The 16,335-nt window shown below is 46.3% G+C and overlaps 2 protein-coding genes across 7 annotated transcripts; one reads left to right on the top strand and one right to left on the bottom strand.

Annotated features, from left to right (window-relative positions):
- The first annotated feature begins 171 nt into the window (after nt 1–171).
- Nucleotides 172–1,174, top strand: MRPL17 (mitochondrial ribosomal protein L17). 2 transcript variants are annotated; one of them, XM_001232102.7, is made up of 3 exons: nt 172–381; nt 463–531; nt 651–1,174. In XM_001232102.7, exons 1-3 carry the CDS (start codon nt 208–210, stop codon nt 846–848), a joined length of 441 nt encoding a protein of 146 aa, XP_001232103.1. In that variant the 5' UTR covers nt 172–207; the 3' UTR covers nt 849–1,174. The 2 variants fall into 2 exon arrangements, with proteins under 2 accessions (XP_001232103.1, XP_001232123.1); XM_001232122.7 differs by having other exon boundaries at nt 600–1,174.
- Nucleotides 1,175–2,624: 1,450 nt separating this feature from the next.
- ARHGEF39 (rho guanine nucleotide exchange factor 39) lies at nt 2,625–16,291 on the bottom strand. Of its 5 annotated transcripts, none has more exons than XM_040655632.2 (11): nt 15,947–16,291; nt 14,624–14,778; nt 12,995–13,154; nt 12,342–12,436; nt 11,538–11,658; nt 9,412–9,530; nt 7,805–7,875; nt 7,128–7,256; nt 4,134–4,363; nt 3,269–3,357; nt 2,625–3,083 (listed from the first exon to the last, which is right to left on the bottom strand). In XM_040655632.2, the coding sequence occupies exons 3-11, from the start codon at nt 13,139–13,141 to the stop codon at nt 3,068–3,070; spliced, it is 1,017 nt and encodes a 338-aa protein (XP_040511566.1). In that variant the 5' UTR covers nt 13,142–13,154; nt 14,624–14,778; nt 15,947–16,291; the 3' UTR covers nt 2,625–3,067. The 5 variants fall into 5 exon arrangements, with proteins under 5 accessions (XP_040511566.1, XP_015132843.1, NP_001182618.1 ...); XM_015277357.4 differs by having other exon boundaries at nt 16,191–16,291; NM_001195689.2 differs by having other exon boundaries at nt 16,239–16,291.
- Nucleotides 16,292–16,335: the final 44 nt, after the last annotated feature.

Below are 16,335 nucleotides of genomic sequence, written 5' to 3'. Positions count from 1 at the left end.
TCCGCGATGCAAAATGGCGGCGTGGCCAAGATCCGCGCCTCCCGGCATGCCGCGCGGCGCGCTCCACGCTGAGATTACGTCTCCCGGCATGCAACGCGCCCGCTGGGACAGTCTGCATTGCGCATGCGTGTCAGTGACGTCACTAAAGCGCGCCAGTGACGTCACTAAAGCCCCTTCCAGTTGGCGCGGCGGCAGCGGGGCGGCGGGATGCGGCTGTCGCTGGTAGCCGCGATCTCGCACGGGCGCGTGTTCCGGCGGCTGGGGCGCGGCCCGCGCTCGCGCCTCGACCTGCTGCGCAACCTGGTGACGGCGCTGGTGCGGCACGAGCGCATCGAGGCGCCGTGGGCGCGCGCCGACGAGATGCGAGGCTACGCGGAGCGGGTGAGCGGCGGGGCCGGGCCGCGGTGGGCGGGAGCGCCGGCTGAGGGGCGCTGACGGCTCTGCCCCGCTTCTGCCCCGCAGCTCATTGACTACGCCAAGCGCGGGGACACGGACGAGCGCGCCATGCGCATGGCGGATTTCTGGCTGACGGTAGGTTGCCCCCAGCCCCTCACCGCCCCCGTCCCGCGGCCCCCGGGGCTGAGCGTGCCGACCCGCAGGAGAAGGACCTCATCCACAAGCTGTTCAAAGTGCTGGCGCCCCGATTCCAGCCGCACCCCGGCAGCTACACCCGCATGCTGCACATCCCCAACCGGGACAGCCTGGACCGTGCCAAGATGGCTGTGATAGAGCTGAAGGGGAACCCCTACCCGCCTCTCATCCGCCCACGTCGTGACAGTGAGAAGACGCTGCTCAACCAGCTGCTGAAGGGCTACCGGGAGGACGCCCAGCGGGCTGCAGGCCCCTGAGGGCGCTGTGCAGGCATCCTGCTCTGCCCTGGGCACGTCCCATGTGGGCAGCGGGATGGGGCCTGGGGTGAGCTGCCTGTGCACCAAGCAGTGAGCTCGCATCCCGGGGCAGGGCACCTGCTGCTCTCCTGGAGCACAGGGGTGGAAGGTGTCCTGAGAGGGCTCAGGATTTATTCCTAGCCTTAAATGATTATAACAGGGGCACAAGCTCAAGGTTTACCTTCCTCTTCCTGTGATTTAGTAGCAACTTCACAAGAGAAGGAAATCAAGCTGCGAGCCCCTAGTGGTTGATATTCTCTGTGTAAATAAACTACTTTGAAAAACGAGTTCGCTTCTGTTTGGATTATGTTATTGTGTGCAGGAGTTAGTCTTTTATTCCAGTCAATTTCTGATCCTACAGCCCTGTACTCTGGGATGATGTCTCCACGTAACTTCATACTCTTTAGAAGCCACTGTGCAGACTTTCAGTGCTGGAAATTCAGAGAAGAATCAAGTTAGCTTCACTGTTCCCGCAGTGCTGACCACAAACAAGGATAGTAGCACTGAAATTCATAAAAGCAGCAGTACTGTAGCAAACAGTATTACTAGGAGGTAACGTGGGCAGGACTAAGTTGTTGCTACTGAACTTGGTAGACAGGCTCAGGTGTTGGGTTGTAGGAAACCTCATTATTGTGCTTTTAAAACAAAAAAAAAGGGATAGTGGCAGAACTTTCACAGGCAATAATGTAACAACTTGGAGATATGAAACTTGGAATTGCTAGCTTTGCCCTTGATTTGTACAGTCCTAGCTGTAGCTTCTGAGCTGGGGAAAATAAATAGACACATTGTGTTCCTTTCTCCCTCTCAGGGTCTACAAGCTAGTTATCTTAAGTAGTGAAGTGTTAGCTGTATGGCAGGTAAAATCCAATCACATGAAAGCTTACAATTCAGTCATGCTTTCTTCAGAACTCTCCAACAGACTCATTTCTGCTCTAATGAAACCCAATGAGAAATTTAAAAAGTATCAGATATCACGTAAGGAAAGGAAAAGTGAATGTCAGAGACCTTAATCTATTTGAAGGCGGGGTTAGGTTGGGTCATTACCTGCAGGGTGTGCAGTTTTAAAGTCATTAAAAGTAAGAAATTGCATGCCTTACACTAACCTAACATAATATAGAGATTACCTAATGTAATCTATAGGTATTTTGTCTATAACAGAAGAAATGAACCAACTGCTGTTGCTGCATAGCTTCCCCATATTAAAAGTTAATGTTGGGTCTTTAATTCAAGAATAATAGCCAATTGCATCCTTAAATTGGTCTTTTGTCCTAGCAAACAACTGTAGCACAAGACCTGCAATCTAATGCCCTAGAATGCTGACTATCCCTCTGTAGATTCCCACTGTGCTTTAGGAGCAGAAGTACTGCCTAGTTTTTTCACTGCAGTTTCAATGTAATAAGGCAACTGCAAACTCCGAAGGCAAAGGAGAGTGCTGTTTCAACTTTATCATTTCTTAGGATTCAGATCAGAAACGTGAACCGTGTTTGATAAGCATGACTGTTAACCATCAGTTCATCTCAGTTAGCTCAGCAGATTAATTTTTGTGTGATATTTGATGAGAGGTCGGAGTTAAAGCATGGAATTGTTTTCCCTTATCTGCCCACTTGTCACTTTCTTAGAGGAGGAAGGCAAACTATTCAAAACATTTTGGTAAAAAAACAGAAGGGTATGAATGATGAAAAATAAATGTCAGGGGAGGAAGACTGTGGCCCTTTGGCACTAGCTGAAGAGACTATGTTATTGGTAGCCAAAACATCCATTTTATTCAAAGAATTTGTAAGCCAGACGTAAGAGAAGATAGATACACAAATGTGCCAGTGGTGGTTTAGAAATACAATTGGGTAAAAAATACTTAATGAAGGCAAGCGAGTGAAGGTTTCTTCTTGTGGTCCTTAGATTTAATAATCTCAAAAGAAAAAGGGTAGGAAAGCTAGAAGGTACTAAGGTAAGTTGGGGGGAAGTCTTGACACAGACTCTAATGTACAAATTGAGTGTGCATACCCATTTTTTGCCACGGGTGTTTAAGAGAGCTGACAATGCACCCCTACTCTCACAAGTTCAGTGTGTAGTTCCTCTAAACACAACTCTCCTACTGTACGTCCCTGAATGTTTCCTGAAGTTACGTTGGCTTTTATCAAGAGAGGCAGTCATTCTGCTGGGTTGTCTTGTACTCAGATGGGTCAGGCTTTCAGCTGCCTGTAGGGGAAAATGAAGGGAAAGTTCACTGTTAATTTAAGTCTGTTCTTACTCTCTTGCATTCTGGTTGTCAGTCAGGTCTTCTCTATCAGTCTTACAACCATATAATAGATTCAAATATACGTGTCCATATGATTGTCCATATAATTCTTCTGTCCCTTTCCCTCTGGAAGTTAAAGGCCTACCTGACTGCAGTTGTGAGACTCTGGTACCAGTCATTAATATCTTGCTGGTCAGTGGACATCAACAACAGTGTCTTGTGTGGGAAGGAAAGCTGAAAGACAAACAGAAGAGACTCAGCCCCACATGTTGATTTCTGCCATTTTTTTCCCCAGATAGTTAGAAACGTTTTGCATTGGTACACAGGCTGGAAAGCACACAGCAAGTGCCAGACTTCTAGCTACAGATGTCAGCTTGCTTTAACAGCGTTTGGAAGTCAGCAGTGCCAGTCTGTATATACTGGTCTTTCAGTTTTCTCTGTTACTTCAAGCTGCCTCTAGATGTCCTTCCACTACCACCAGCTACAAACAGAATTTAACAAAGAATTCATTTTTATAGCTTACACTCAAGCAATGAATTAACAAAGCCTCCCAGGTGCTGCAGTCTAGAAAAACCTGAATTTAAAACCCTCACCTAAGGCATTACTCCCAGACAGAGTCTGTGCAGTCCTCAAAGAGTTGTAGGCACAAGCAATACCCACTGTGATAGTACCGTCCTATTTCTGCATTCTCTATTCTCTCTCACTGTGGGGCTATCCCACAAGCATGTGCTCAGTTGAGGGCATGTCAGAGTGTGATCAGACTCTCCTCAGCTGCCCTACGTAGAACAAGCAGCAGCCTGTATTCCAGTGCACAGCAGGGCCCATGCTGAAGGGAAAAAGACAGCCTGCATCACCTCAGAAGAGAAGAGCTGCCCTAACTCAGACTAGTTCTTTGCATTTACCATTGTCACCACTTACCACCACAGCCAGGCTGCTGCCGAGACAGTTAGAGACCTGCTTTGCAATATGACCCACTGATACTTCTGCCAGGCAGAAGCAGGAAGACTTACACTGAGGAGCCCTCCCTCGCTCTGAGTGTGGCCAAACACCTTATCCACTACACACTGGTGAAGAGGGTAGACAGCTGTGCAGGCAAATTTAGTGGAGTTCAGCAGATGCAGTGGGTGGCAGGGCTTTGTTGAAATCAAGATATCAGAAAAAAGGAAGAACATCCTGCGCTTCAATTCGTCGCCCTTTGAAGGCACAACCAAAAGCCAGCCTTCCCGGATGTACCAGCGCCCTAAGCATTCAAGAGAAACAAAGACAGCTGTCAGACAATCACTGGTGCAAGAAAGGATTTCGCCTTACAAAAAAAGAATACCGTGAGCTACCCTCGTAAATTACCAGGCTCTGTACCAATCCCAGCCACTGGGAGGCAATAGTGCGTCAACACCCAGGCATGCCTTTTCATTGCCATAACAAACCTTCAGAATCCTTGAGCTGTCTTAAACTGGGTTACTCAATCGTTTGTCATCAGCAGCAAAATAGAAGTTAGCCTAAAGTTTGAATATTTGTTCTGTCTCCCCTGTTTGTTTGTTTTTTTTTTTCTGCTTGTCTGTGTTGATAAAAAATATTTCACAGGACACCTAACCTACAAACCTCTAATTAGTTACATTACAGAATGGAGATTGCTGCTGTAATGAAAGACAGCAAAGGGAGACAGAAATAACGTACTAAAAAGAGGGCTTCAATAGGCAGCTTGATTAGACTATAGATGGGGTCCAGTGCACTCTACCCACAAAATGAACAGCAGTAAGTTAAAAGGTAGAGAAGTCAACAGGAAAAAAGAAACAATTGAAAAGCCTGGATGGGGGCAATAATTTTTAAAGAAAGCATATACACAAAATGGAATAATTAAAGCTATGCCTCTAAGCAGCGTTATTGTAGACAATAGCCATTCACTTTTAGTGAAGACACCTGCCCGTAAGAATATTATTTATAACAATACAAAGCCTTAATATGATATCACCACCTGTCTGGGTCTGGGAAACAGCTGCCAGAGAATTTCAGCCACCATTTTTTGTGCCATAGCTTCTGGCTGCACTTGTAAGCCTATTTTCAGAGAACAGCACTATTTTCAGTGTGGATTGTGTGTCTTACTACACTACACTTATAAAATACAGACACAAGTGAGCTGCTGCTTAGCTTAGTCTACAGAAATGGTGTCTCCTACCAGAACAGGAAAGAACAGAATGGAGAGGCGCAGGGATCAGTTCAAGTTTAAAAAACAAATGAAAGGAAGGTGTTGGTGTGGGGCTGGGCATTGTTTCCCTCATGCTATGCTGTGATCAGACTCAATAACATACAGACTGAGCTGGACTGTGCAGGAATGAATGGGGATGCATTTTCAGTATTCCGTGGCATGTGGAAATTCTTGTGAATGAAGTCTGGGGAAACATCCCCAGGGAAGCTAGAGAGGACAAGAACAGCGTTTTATGTGAAGGAGGCAGTTCTAGCTGGGATGGTGTTTGCCCTACATATGAAAGGCAGCAAGAAAAGCAGGGTCTCTTTGCATTGTGAGCAATATTGGTATTGTCAGAGACCACACCAGTAGTGAGAAACTTAACTCCAAAACTACCACTTTTCCTTGAATCTATAAACATTACATTTTCTGATCTCTTTCTCCCTACTAATGGGATGCAATCCTTACCAATCTGCAGAAGCTGGCTAGTTGCTGGACAAACGATGCTGTCAAGCTTGCAAAGAACCAGCAATACTCTGCAGCCTCTGATTCTTTTGTTTATCACATCTAATAAGATCTATTTTAGTCCAGCTAATGGAAAATCTTATAATCATAATTCTGTGTCCGAGACAATGGAAAGTTATCTGTAGATTCCCAAAACTTGTCCTAATACAGCTCTCAAAATATGAGGAGCAAGAGAAAAAAACAAGTGGGCCTTGTTTTTGGGGCTTTCAAATGATAGCCACCTCTGGTCCAGCTACACTTGCTTTTTTGCTTTCTTTTTTTTTCCTTGCCTTCCACTCACGGGTATCTTATTAACTCTGTTAGTTAAAACAGCTTTTTTTATTTGCCTTTTTTCACATGCACTGTCCCAGTGAGTCCAGGCACCTCCACTGATGCTCAATGCTTAGCACCAGCAGAGCATACCAGTATTAGCTCCCTTTCAGCCAGCATCACCAAAAGGATTATAAGCAGAATGGGAAAGAGAATTGTAAATTAATCTGTATATTGACTGTGCATACTGGAGAATGATAACTTGTGGTAAGTAACTTACTTTTTCTACTGTCACCCCATAATCCTGACATACAAAGAAAAAATAAGTACAGTCACACTCACAGATACGTGGGGGTGCATCTTAGAGACCTTTAACATTGCAACTGCTGCAGTGTTTCTACATGACCTCTGCAACAGCAAAGCGTAGTGAGGGTGTGCAAGCATGGATGAAGCCCCAGGGGGTCAACTCATGTTTGTCCAGACTGGACATACTTCTCACTGTGTTCCATGTGTACCTTGGAGCAAATTCTGGGCATGGAGAGCAGTCAGTCAAACAACAGATCCTAAAAAAATCTTGTTATCCGACTGGATGATCTTACATGCCAGTGCCTGTGATTTTATATATCTCACCTACCAATACAAATACTCTGATTTTTGACAGTTTAACCCTGCAGGTAAAAGATGTTTCTCTTCATGTATAAGGTGTGAGCAGAAGTCTAGGAAATTTTCCTCTAAAACAATTCAGTTTCTTTCTCTTGTTCTCACCCAGGACTTATATTCCAGACCTCCTTGTGTTCCTGTGAACTAAGTTTCTGAGTGCATGTCATCAGCTCCTTTTATCTGAATGTCAGACACTTAATATGCTTATCTCTACTTAAAAAATTAAAAAGGTGCCTAAATTACTTACTAATTACATTTTTTAAATACCTATGAAATTCACGTCAGAAGGGGAAGTCTGACTGACATGAGTGGGGTCAGAGCTGAAGGCAAGCCTACCCCCAGTTATCTCAGATGGCAGAAGGAAAACAAGGCTGTCTATAAGACCCACCTGGAGTCAACACCCGGGTCTTCTGTCCTTTGAGGAGTTTCTGAACCCTGTGTAGCTGCAGTGAGTTCTCTCTCTTACAAGCAATGTCCTGAACCCATTGAGATACCTCAGAAACGGATTTCACAGCCTCTGAAATTATAGCAGCATATTCTCAGGTTATCACAAATGAGTATGTATGCTATCTTGCTGTGAAAACATAAGGTGAAATTAAGAAGCAAATGTTTTAAACCAAGTATCAATAACGAATTATTCCTTAATATCAGAAAGAGATTACACTAAAAGCCTTCAGAAGGCTCCTTCCAAACAACATTTTTGTGATTCTGGAAAATATTTATTTGCCAGTGAAATGCTATGCAAATGGATTTGGAAGCAAAAACAAGAAACAAATGCCCCACTGTAGATGATGTTGGCTTCAGGAAGATGTGACATTAATTATCCTAGAAAACTGAGGTATGTGACCAACAGAACTGACATTTTTCCAATCTAACTCATATGCTAGTTTCCCAGTAGGTCACTCTACATTGCAACTCCCTATTTTTCCTCTGGAACATGTGTCGATCAAGATGATGATGGAAAATAGTAATGCACTGGAAACCCAAACAGAAGAAGATTTTTCTTCTTGTGGAAACAGACAAAAAACTAAATCAAAGCAGCAGTGTTTACAGACGGTATCATACTTGCAAGTTTCTGGTACTCAGCACTGGCTGGGCTGGTGTTCTCCAGCAGGTCTCTGAGGAAATGCTTGTACCTGAGACAGAAGGAGAAGTTTTATTGCACAATACCAGGAACAGAAATATCACCTTTACTATCGAAATCATTAACAGTACTCTATCAGCACACAGAGTACACACCTCTAAATCTAACCATGCAGCTTTGGGTCATATTTCATTGTTCACATTCATTTTATCTTCAGAGGTTATCAGTTACATTACCCTACATTTTTTATACATTTGCAAGCCTTTGGAATTTCCTGGGGAGCTGGTAAGGACTACTTCACATGCTATTTCATGAGACACTGAGACAACTTCAAGATTCATAAAAATGCCTTCAATTACAGACATTTCCCTTTGAACAACTGTTTTTTGTTGTTGTTGTTGTTTGTTTCTTCTTTATGTCTGAAAGGAAGCATTCATGCTGCATGCTCCCTGTCTACACAAGAAGATGAAGGCATTCCTGTCCAGTCTTAACTAGAGAGAGTCAGATCTCTGCAACTAGTTTCTCCCAATAGAATCAAACTGTTTCCAGCCTGAAATGACAGAATAAATACGATATTGAACAGATTCATGAAATGGTAGAAGTCATCTCACCTGCAGTACATATAACTGAAAAGAGAATATGAAAGAGCTGATTAATGAGAAAGTTAGACCTCCTGTTAAAAAGGCATAATTTTTCCAACAAATATACCGTTGTCTTACAAATTCAAAGGAATGACCCAAAGAATTAGTAAAAAAGTACGCTGACATTTACAAAGTTGATTATAAATGTTGTATAATGCTACCTGGAAGACTGTGGTATGCTCAACCCTTTATTTTCAAAGAAACCAGGCTCCAATCTCTTAAATGTACTGTAGTATGGATAAGACCATGGCTAAATAGCAGCTACTTGTCCTACAGCAGCTGTAGCCGGGATCCCAGAGCCCTACCTAGGTTCCATATTACCCTCATATCCTTCTCCAGAACAGGCAGCTGCTGAGTGCATGCAGCACTCTCCTCATGCAGTCAGCCTGCCCCTTCAAAGGATACCTCAAGGAGAGGGCAGCAATCCAGATGGTATCTGTCTCAGACAACTGTGGCAGGCACCAAATACAAGAAAAGCGTATGGTCTTGATAACCAGACAGAGGAGAAAAGCTCCCCTGACTTCATCTCGTCTCTCTCCAAGAGCAACCATTTACAAGAAGAGAGTCATGCTCCAGATCAGTAATCTGCACAAAAGCAGAGCACAACATATTCATATTCTAGCTGGGAGCAGCACTTCTGCAGTGCTTCAGACAGCTTGCTGCTGTTGAGGTCCTAACTTCAGCCACCTACTGAGATGACTCCAATTCTACGCGAGAGCTAAATAAAGGGCTTAGGAGGCAGGGCTAAACAAAGCAGTCTCTCTACATCAGTCACCATCCAGATACACTGATTCTGCTTTACAAGCACATCTTGAAGACCATTTCACCGCGGTCTACATGCTCCAATTTGGAAACACACAGTGTTACTATTACCAAGGCACTATAGGTATATTTTTGCTTTCTCATAGTAACACCTGGAGTACTCACTCCAGTGAGAGCTTACTTACTGGTGCAACCTCTGCAGAGGCAAAGGAAGCAAATCCTCTAGCTTTCTCCCTTGAAACTGAGGTCGAGTTTCTTGGAGCTTCTTAAAACGTCGGAATGATTTATTTTTCCTCAATTGTTCCTGCAGGCAGCAGAGAAGGTACATTGTTGTGAGACTACAAAAGAAATATGCACGCTAGTTTGCACCAGAGCTTAGAAAACAGAACTTCAGTCCTAAATACAAGCATCAGCAGCTTGTTTTGTGGCCATGGACAACCCATTTCCTTTCTTCTGACCACCATCTCCCAGTGAGTAATTTAAATTATATCCCCTCTTCATACATGCACAGCAGTACTAAGCGAGAGTCCTGGTTTGAGCTGAGTCAGAGTTAACCTTTTCTCTATTGCATCTGGTATGATGCTGTATTTTGGCTCTGGGGACAATCGAGTGTTGATAACACACTGATGTTTTATTTGTTGCTGAGCAGTGCTGCACAGAGCCAAGGACATTACAACTTCTTGTATTGTCCTGCCAGTGAAGGGGCTGAGGAGGGAGCTGTGAGGGGACAGAATCAGGACAGCTGACCTAAGCAGGCCATAGGAATATTCCATACCACAAGGAATCATGTAAAAAAACTATAAAACTGAAGGCTGTTGGCTGTTGAGGGGCAGGCACTGCTCAAGGACCAGCTGGGCACTGGTAGTGAGCAACTGCCTTGTGCATCCTTTGTTTTGTGTGTGTATACATATATATATAAACACACGCATAAACATTTATATAAAATCGTTTCTAGCACTCATGGGTTGAGAACAAAAACTACAAGTACTTTGTGTTTGTTTCTTTCCCACTTCTCTTCCCCACCCCACTAGGAGGGGAAGAGTGAGCAAAGGACAGAAGGACACTGTGCTGCTGAGCTGCTGTGGGGTTAAACCACAAGTTAGTATCACCACCTGTGGCTTTTTGCCATTCATTTCAAGACAAAGCAATGCAGCCCCACATTCCTATCACCTCAAGGCAACTATCCAAAATCAAAAGTATGAATATATGTGAGCAAGCACAAAAGAACAGAAATCCTAGTACATTCTGTACTGGGGCCCGCAGCAGAGAAAGGACATGGAGCTCTTGGAGTGGGTCCAGAGGAGGGCCACTAAGATGATCAGAGGGCTGGAGCACCTCTCCTGTGAGGAAAAGTTGAGGGAACTGGGCTTGTTTAGCTTGGAGAAGAGAAGGCTCCAGGGAGACCTCATTGTGGCCTTCCAGTACTTGAAGGGAGCATATGAACAGGAGGGGGAATGTTGTTTACGAGGGTGGATAGTGATAGAACAAGGGGGGGGTGGTTTTAAACTGGGACAGAGGAGATTTAGGTTGGATATTAGGAAGAAATTTTTCACCCAGTGGTGGTGACGCACTGGAACAGGCTGCACAAGGAGGCTGTGGATGCCCCATCTCTGGAGGCATTCAAGGCCAGGCTGGATGTGGCTCTGGGCAGCCTGGTCTGGTGGTTGGCGACCCTGCACATAGCAGGGGGGTAGAAACCGGATGGTCATTGTGGTCCTTTTCAACCCAGGCCATTCTATGATTCTGTGATTCTGCAGCTAGCAAAAAACATTGACAAGAACTGGAGGTCGGGTGGTTTAAATTCCAGATGCAGCTTTCAGGACTTTGAAATAAAAATATCTTTCTGAAATGTCATGGAAGATAGACTGTATGTGGAAGGGTAAGGAGGAAGGATAAAATTTTCCTCTACTGCAGAAAAAAAAAATGGGGAGGAAAAAGGAAATCCCACTGCTAGGATACACTTATTGGTAGTGGAGAAGATTAAGAGACCCAATCATTCTCTGGAAAAAGACACCGTCCCTTAGTGTTTACACTAAAAACTCTCCAGGCTTGCAAGCCAAGGAGTGGAAGTGAAAACATTACTCTGTTAGAGAAAGCTCAGTATGTGCATACACCCAGGCACAAAAACACCTGAAACAAACTGAAAAAAAACTGAAGCTCTAAATGCAGAGAATAGTTTTCACCACTCTGTCCTGTCAGAAGGACAGGAAACAGCCCAGAAAAAGGAAGAAAACCAACCACTCAAGAATCAGAAGCAAAAGAGAATGGAGGAGAGGAAGAAGACAACAGGAGGAGTAAAGGAGACACATACCATCAAGGTTTTATTTGCCTGTTCAAAATTCTCAGCATAGTGACCATAAAGCTCCAATTTCTGACAGAAATTCTCCAGTCCTAGTCCTAAATTGCCCCTCTCCAGGTGAAGCGACAGAACTCTGTGGACAATGAGAAAAGATAATTAGGCAAGGGTACATTACTGATACCGTTTCCCCAGCTCCTTCTGGTTCACTCCTAGGCTTACTTTCATTTCCCAGCCTCCATCTCACATTCAGTTTCTATCCAGAACGTATGCTTGGTGGTTATAGAACAAGCTGCAGAAAACAACCGATAAAAATACTACAGAATAGACTTACTGGGCTTAAACTGCTATCCAGAAAACAGTCGTAGAACAGAATGGACCTTAAAGATCACCTTGTCCCATCCTTCCATCGTGGGCAAGGTTGCCACCCAAACAACAATGAGGCATCCAGATATGTGGACAGGGATCAGCATGGGTACATCTGCAATGGTCACACTTCTAGCAGTGCTAGAAACGAACACCTATTTCACAAGATGTTAGCTTTATTTCCTCAAGTCTTACTTCCTCATTGGCATACGGTTCTCTTCACACCATTGCAGAATCACAGAATTGTAGGGCTTGGAAGGGATCCCTGGAAATAATCTAGTGCAACCCTCTGCTAAAGCAGGTTCCCTAGAGTTCATTGCACAGGAAAGCATCCAGGTGGGTCTTGAGTATCTCCAGAGAACGAGACTCCCCCACCTCTCTGGACAGCCTGTTCCAGTGCTCCGTCACCCTCACAGTAAAGAAGCTTTTTCCCATTAGAGTTTGTTCACTTACTGGCTGGCAGAATATATGGATTCCAGGGGTCCAAATATGGTTTCCATTACGGCAGGTTTCAGTGTCCCTTTGGCCTTTAAAATTGTCACAAAGAACTAAAGAGGAAAGAGTTAAAAATCACACTTAATTCAAAGATCATTCTTAGCACAGAGCGCAAGCAAGAAGTTGCAGCCTGCACGCTCAAGCTCAGAAGGACAGCAGGTATCATGAGCACCCATCTAAAATATCTATCATCATATGTAAGTATTTTTGGTAATTTTGACCATAGCTGTAAACATGTGACTGAGTCTATTTCAGTTCCGAGATGCATCCGTTTTTAACCATCTACTTCTTAATCTATCTCTGTGTCCTCTATGCCCCTATGATTTATATGTCGCAAGCATCTTAAGCCAAGTCCCCCATAGAATCCAAACGTATGGCTGAATATGCACCAAAGCCAAAGGGCCAAAACCACAGATGTGTAACAGGAGGGAAAAGACAGGAAAAAGAAAAAAAAACAGCTCTCAGGCTCAGCAACATAAAGAGCTGTGATTTGTCATATGATATACATGATGTACAGATGAATCGAATTCATGGTCTGTGACCTCACGACGCCAGAAATAAGCATGTGCATCCTGAAGGCAGCCATGTATCGGAAGGGCCCAAATACACACCGTCACCACCAAATCCAGCTGCTCGAGGTATCTGTGCTCCGTTTCCAGCAGCTCCTTGGCTGTGCGGCTGCGCTTTCTCTCCCAGCGAGCCCTCTGCTCTTCCACTGTGTTTGCTCCAGCCATGGGTGCAGGGGGTGAGTAGCTCATGGCAGCCTCAGGGCTGATAAACAGAAAGGTAACCACTACTGAGAGCCAGGAGAGATGGACACACAACAAACGCACAACGTGGGCCGAAGGGTACAATGCTAAGATACAAATTCTACAGCTCTGTGGAAGACAGGAAGTCAGTTAGCAGTGACAGTCAATAACAGCCTCCTCAGTTTCCTTCTGCATTCTTACTTGTGAGGGCACGAGCCTCGCATCAACCAGAGGAAAAGCAACAGTAAGACTAGACTGTAAAAGCAAGAGTAGTAGTACGTTACGATGCATCCGTAAGCGAAACTCAAGCACACAATCCCACCTGCTTTCCAAGCCCACGTGCTGCTGCTTCCTGTGCTTTAGGCCAACCTTCATGCAGAATTCTCAGAAACAGAAAACAGCCTTAAGATTTGTGTCACAGGCGGGGAGAGATTGTTTTCTCCCCATGGAGGATCCCCTACAAGTGAGTGTTTTGCACTGTTATTTTCTAGCAGTGGTTTGTTTCAGAGGTGAGAGCCTGAGCAGCCATCATGAACCATCCTGCACACTTATTAACAGGCTTTGCTGCTGCCCTTCTCTTCTTCAAGAGCATCATGGTTTTCTTACACAGAAGAACATTCTCACCACCCTCTCCCAGAGAAAGAAGCACGCACCAGCCCAGCATTCATTACATCTAGCTTTCTTTTGATGAAAAGGAAGAGCAGCTTGTTGCATGCTTGCCATGATATGAAGCCTGTGGTTTCAGGGGAAGCTTGCCACTCTGTCTTGAGCTACCCCCACAAAAGTTCTGCCTCACAAGCATTCAAGCTATTCTAGCACGGAAACCTATGTTGTCTCAGAGAAGGGCGTTTGTCAAATACAGCCTTCCAGATATGTCAGATACCAAAAGCCACGCAAAGAGTATGGCCTCCTTAGCAAAATCCCAGATAGTTGAGGGACACACACAGTATTTCATAGCACCAACAGTTTCTTCAGGGTTTTTTTTCTCACATTTATTCATGAAACAGCTACAAGGCTAGCTAAGGTCAAGCCTTTCTCATGACTAGATGCGGCTGGGAGCTGGAGAGGTAGCTCTGCAGTAATGCTAACCAATGGTTGATCATCAGCACACGGCGGTGAAATACCCACAAATTACATTCTGAGAGGCCACTGTGCAGAGAGTATCTTTACCCAGGGCAGGCTGCACCATTTGTTTAAAACAAAACAAAACAAGACAATAAATGACCGCCAGGTTATAGCATCTCAATTTAAATCTATTGAAATCTGACCATTTCAAGTCTACATATGGTGAGTTGCCTGGAACCTCTGGGCAGAACAGAAAACACAAAAGCACATCAGCTTGCTTCTTTCTTCTCAGACTCAGTATAAAAACTGCTGAACAGTGTTTGTATAATTAATAAATTTGAGATGCTCTGCTAATCTTCCCAGTGACGCTTCTGAATTTACTAGTTGTAACATCCTCCAAAAAAACAAACCTCACTGTTATCTTACCCTTGGTGTTTCTCTTGGTATCTTGATATTCCTCTGAAGTCTTAACAGCCTAACAGGTTGGTTTCAAGAGCCACAGTCCTTGCACGCTGCCTCCCAGGACGGTAATGCTTCCAAGTGCTCACACTCCACACACACTGTTTCCTTATGGTTGCATCCTGTCCAGACAGAAACCTGGGTCGTGGCAACCCCCACTGGCAATACGAGCCGGGGGATGTAGGGATAGAGCACAGCCCTGCCGGAAAGGCCCTGGGGGTGCTGGTGGATGGCAGCTGGGCGTGAGCCAGCAGTGTGCCCTGCGGCCCAGCCAGCCAGCCGGATCCTGGGCTGCATCCAAAGCATTTGCAGGGAGGGGATCCTGCCCCTCTGCTCTGCGCTGGGACACCTCACCTGGAGCACCGCGTCCACAGGTGGAGTGCTCAGCACAGGAGAGACGGGGGCCTGTTGGAGTGCGTCCAGAGGAGGGCCACGGAAATGATCAGGGATGGAGCAGCTCCCTACGAGGACAGGCTGAGAGAGCTGGGGTGTGCAGCCTGGAGAGGAGAAGGCTGCAGGAGACCTGAGAGCGGCCTGTTGTATCTAAAGGGGGGCTGTAAGAAAGACAGGGACAGACTCTTCAGCAGTATCTGTTGTGATAGGACAAGGAGAAATGACTTCAAACTGAACAAGGGGAGATTTATATTGGATATAAGGAAGAAGGGTTTTACAGTCAGGGTGGTGAGGCTCCAGAACAGGTTTCCCACAGAGGCGGTGGATGCCCCATCCCTGGAGGCCCCCAAGGTCAGGGCAAAGGGGCTCTGAGCACCTGATGGAGCTGTGGGTGTTCCTGTTCACTGCAGGGGAGTTGGGCCAGGTGACTTTTAAGGGTCTCTTCCAACCCAAATGGTTCTGTGATTCTATGAAACCTGCATGGTTTTCTTTGCTTTTTTAAAACTTCTGAAAGAGTCTGGGGAGTCCTGGAAGACCAACCTGCAACTAGGACTAATTGTGAGGCCACCAAGTTGGAGCACATGGCAGAGACTCACTAGATCGCTTGCTACAGGCTCCCTACACAGCGAGCAGATGATGCACACACACTGCACGGACTGCTCCTTGTCAGGCTCCTCCAGACGTCCTCCAGAGCTGCTTCTTATCTGGACTGTCTTTCCCTGAGTGCCTATCAAGCCCCGGGACAGTAGGGTTGCCCCCACCAGCTCAGGCTGCCCCGGGCCCCATCCAACCCGGCCTTGAGCACCGCCAGGGATGGGACACCACAGCCCTGGGCAGCAGTGCCAGGGCCTGAACCCATCTCCACACACCCAACAGGTAAGCGTCCACCACACGCACCTCCACAGGAACCCTACTCCAACTCCCTCCTTCCTGAGGAGGCCCCAGCGTGCCCGCAGGGCTCCCCTTATCATCTCCTTCTGCCCGCCGCCCCGCTCCGTGCCCCGCTTTGCCGCTGCCCCGACCCCCGGCTGTCCTGGCGCCATGTTGGCGCTCCCGGGGCGGCCACGCGCGACCCTCAGCCGGGCAGGGCGGGGAGCGCACAGCACCGCAGCGCACAGCACCGCAGCGCACAGCAGCGTACCACCGGCCCTCGGCGCGCCCCTCCTCCGCTGGCACGGCCGCCCGTTACCTGCCCCGGCCCCGCAGCCGCCGCTCCGCGTTCAAACCGAGCTCCGCCCCGACGGGCGGTCTCGGGGCGGGGCTGCGGCGAGGCGGGCCGGGCGGCG

This window comes from Gallus gallus, chromosome Z (assembly GCF_016699485.2).
Source record: "Gallus gallus isolate bGalGal1 chromosome Z, bGalGal1.mat.broiler.GRCg7b, whole genome shotgun sequence".
NCBI classification, from domain to species: Eukaryota; Metazoa; Chordata; class Aves; order Galliformes; family Phasianidae; genus Gallus; species Gallus gallus.
This window is presented reverse-complemented; position numbering and strand designations above follow the sequence as displayed.

Bases quoted from the DNA above. Each gene is read 5' to 3' on its own strand.
- MRPL17 (XM_001232122.7), top strand. From the start codon at position 208: ATGCGGCTGTCGCTGGTAGCCGCGATCTCGCACGGGCGCGTGTTCCGG. The intron at 382-462 runs GTGAGCGGCGGG...TCTGCCCCGCAG, and splicing joins TGCGAGGCTACGCGGAGCGG to CTCATTGACTACGCCAAGCG. The intron at 532-599 runs GTAGGTTGCCCC...GCCGACCCGCAG, and splicing joins TGGCGGATTTCTGGCTGACG to GAGAAGGACCTCATCCACAA.
- ARHGEF39 (XM_040655632.2), bottom strand. From the start codon at position 13,141: ATGAGCTACTCACCCCCTGCACCCATGGCTGGAGCAAACACAGTGGAA. The intron at 12,437-12,994 runs GTGTGTATTTGG...TTTCCTCTTTAG, and splicing joins AGCTGGATTTGGTGGTGACG to TTCTTTGTGACAATTTTAAA. The intron at 4,364-7,127 runs GTGGGTCTTATA...TTGAATGCTTAG, and splicing joins GACCCGGGTGTTGACTCCAG to GGCGCTGGTACATCCGGGAA.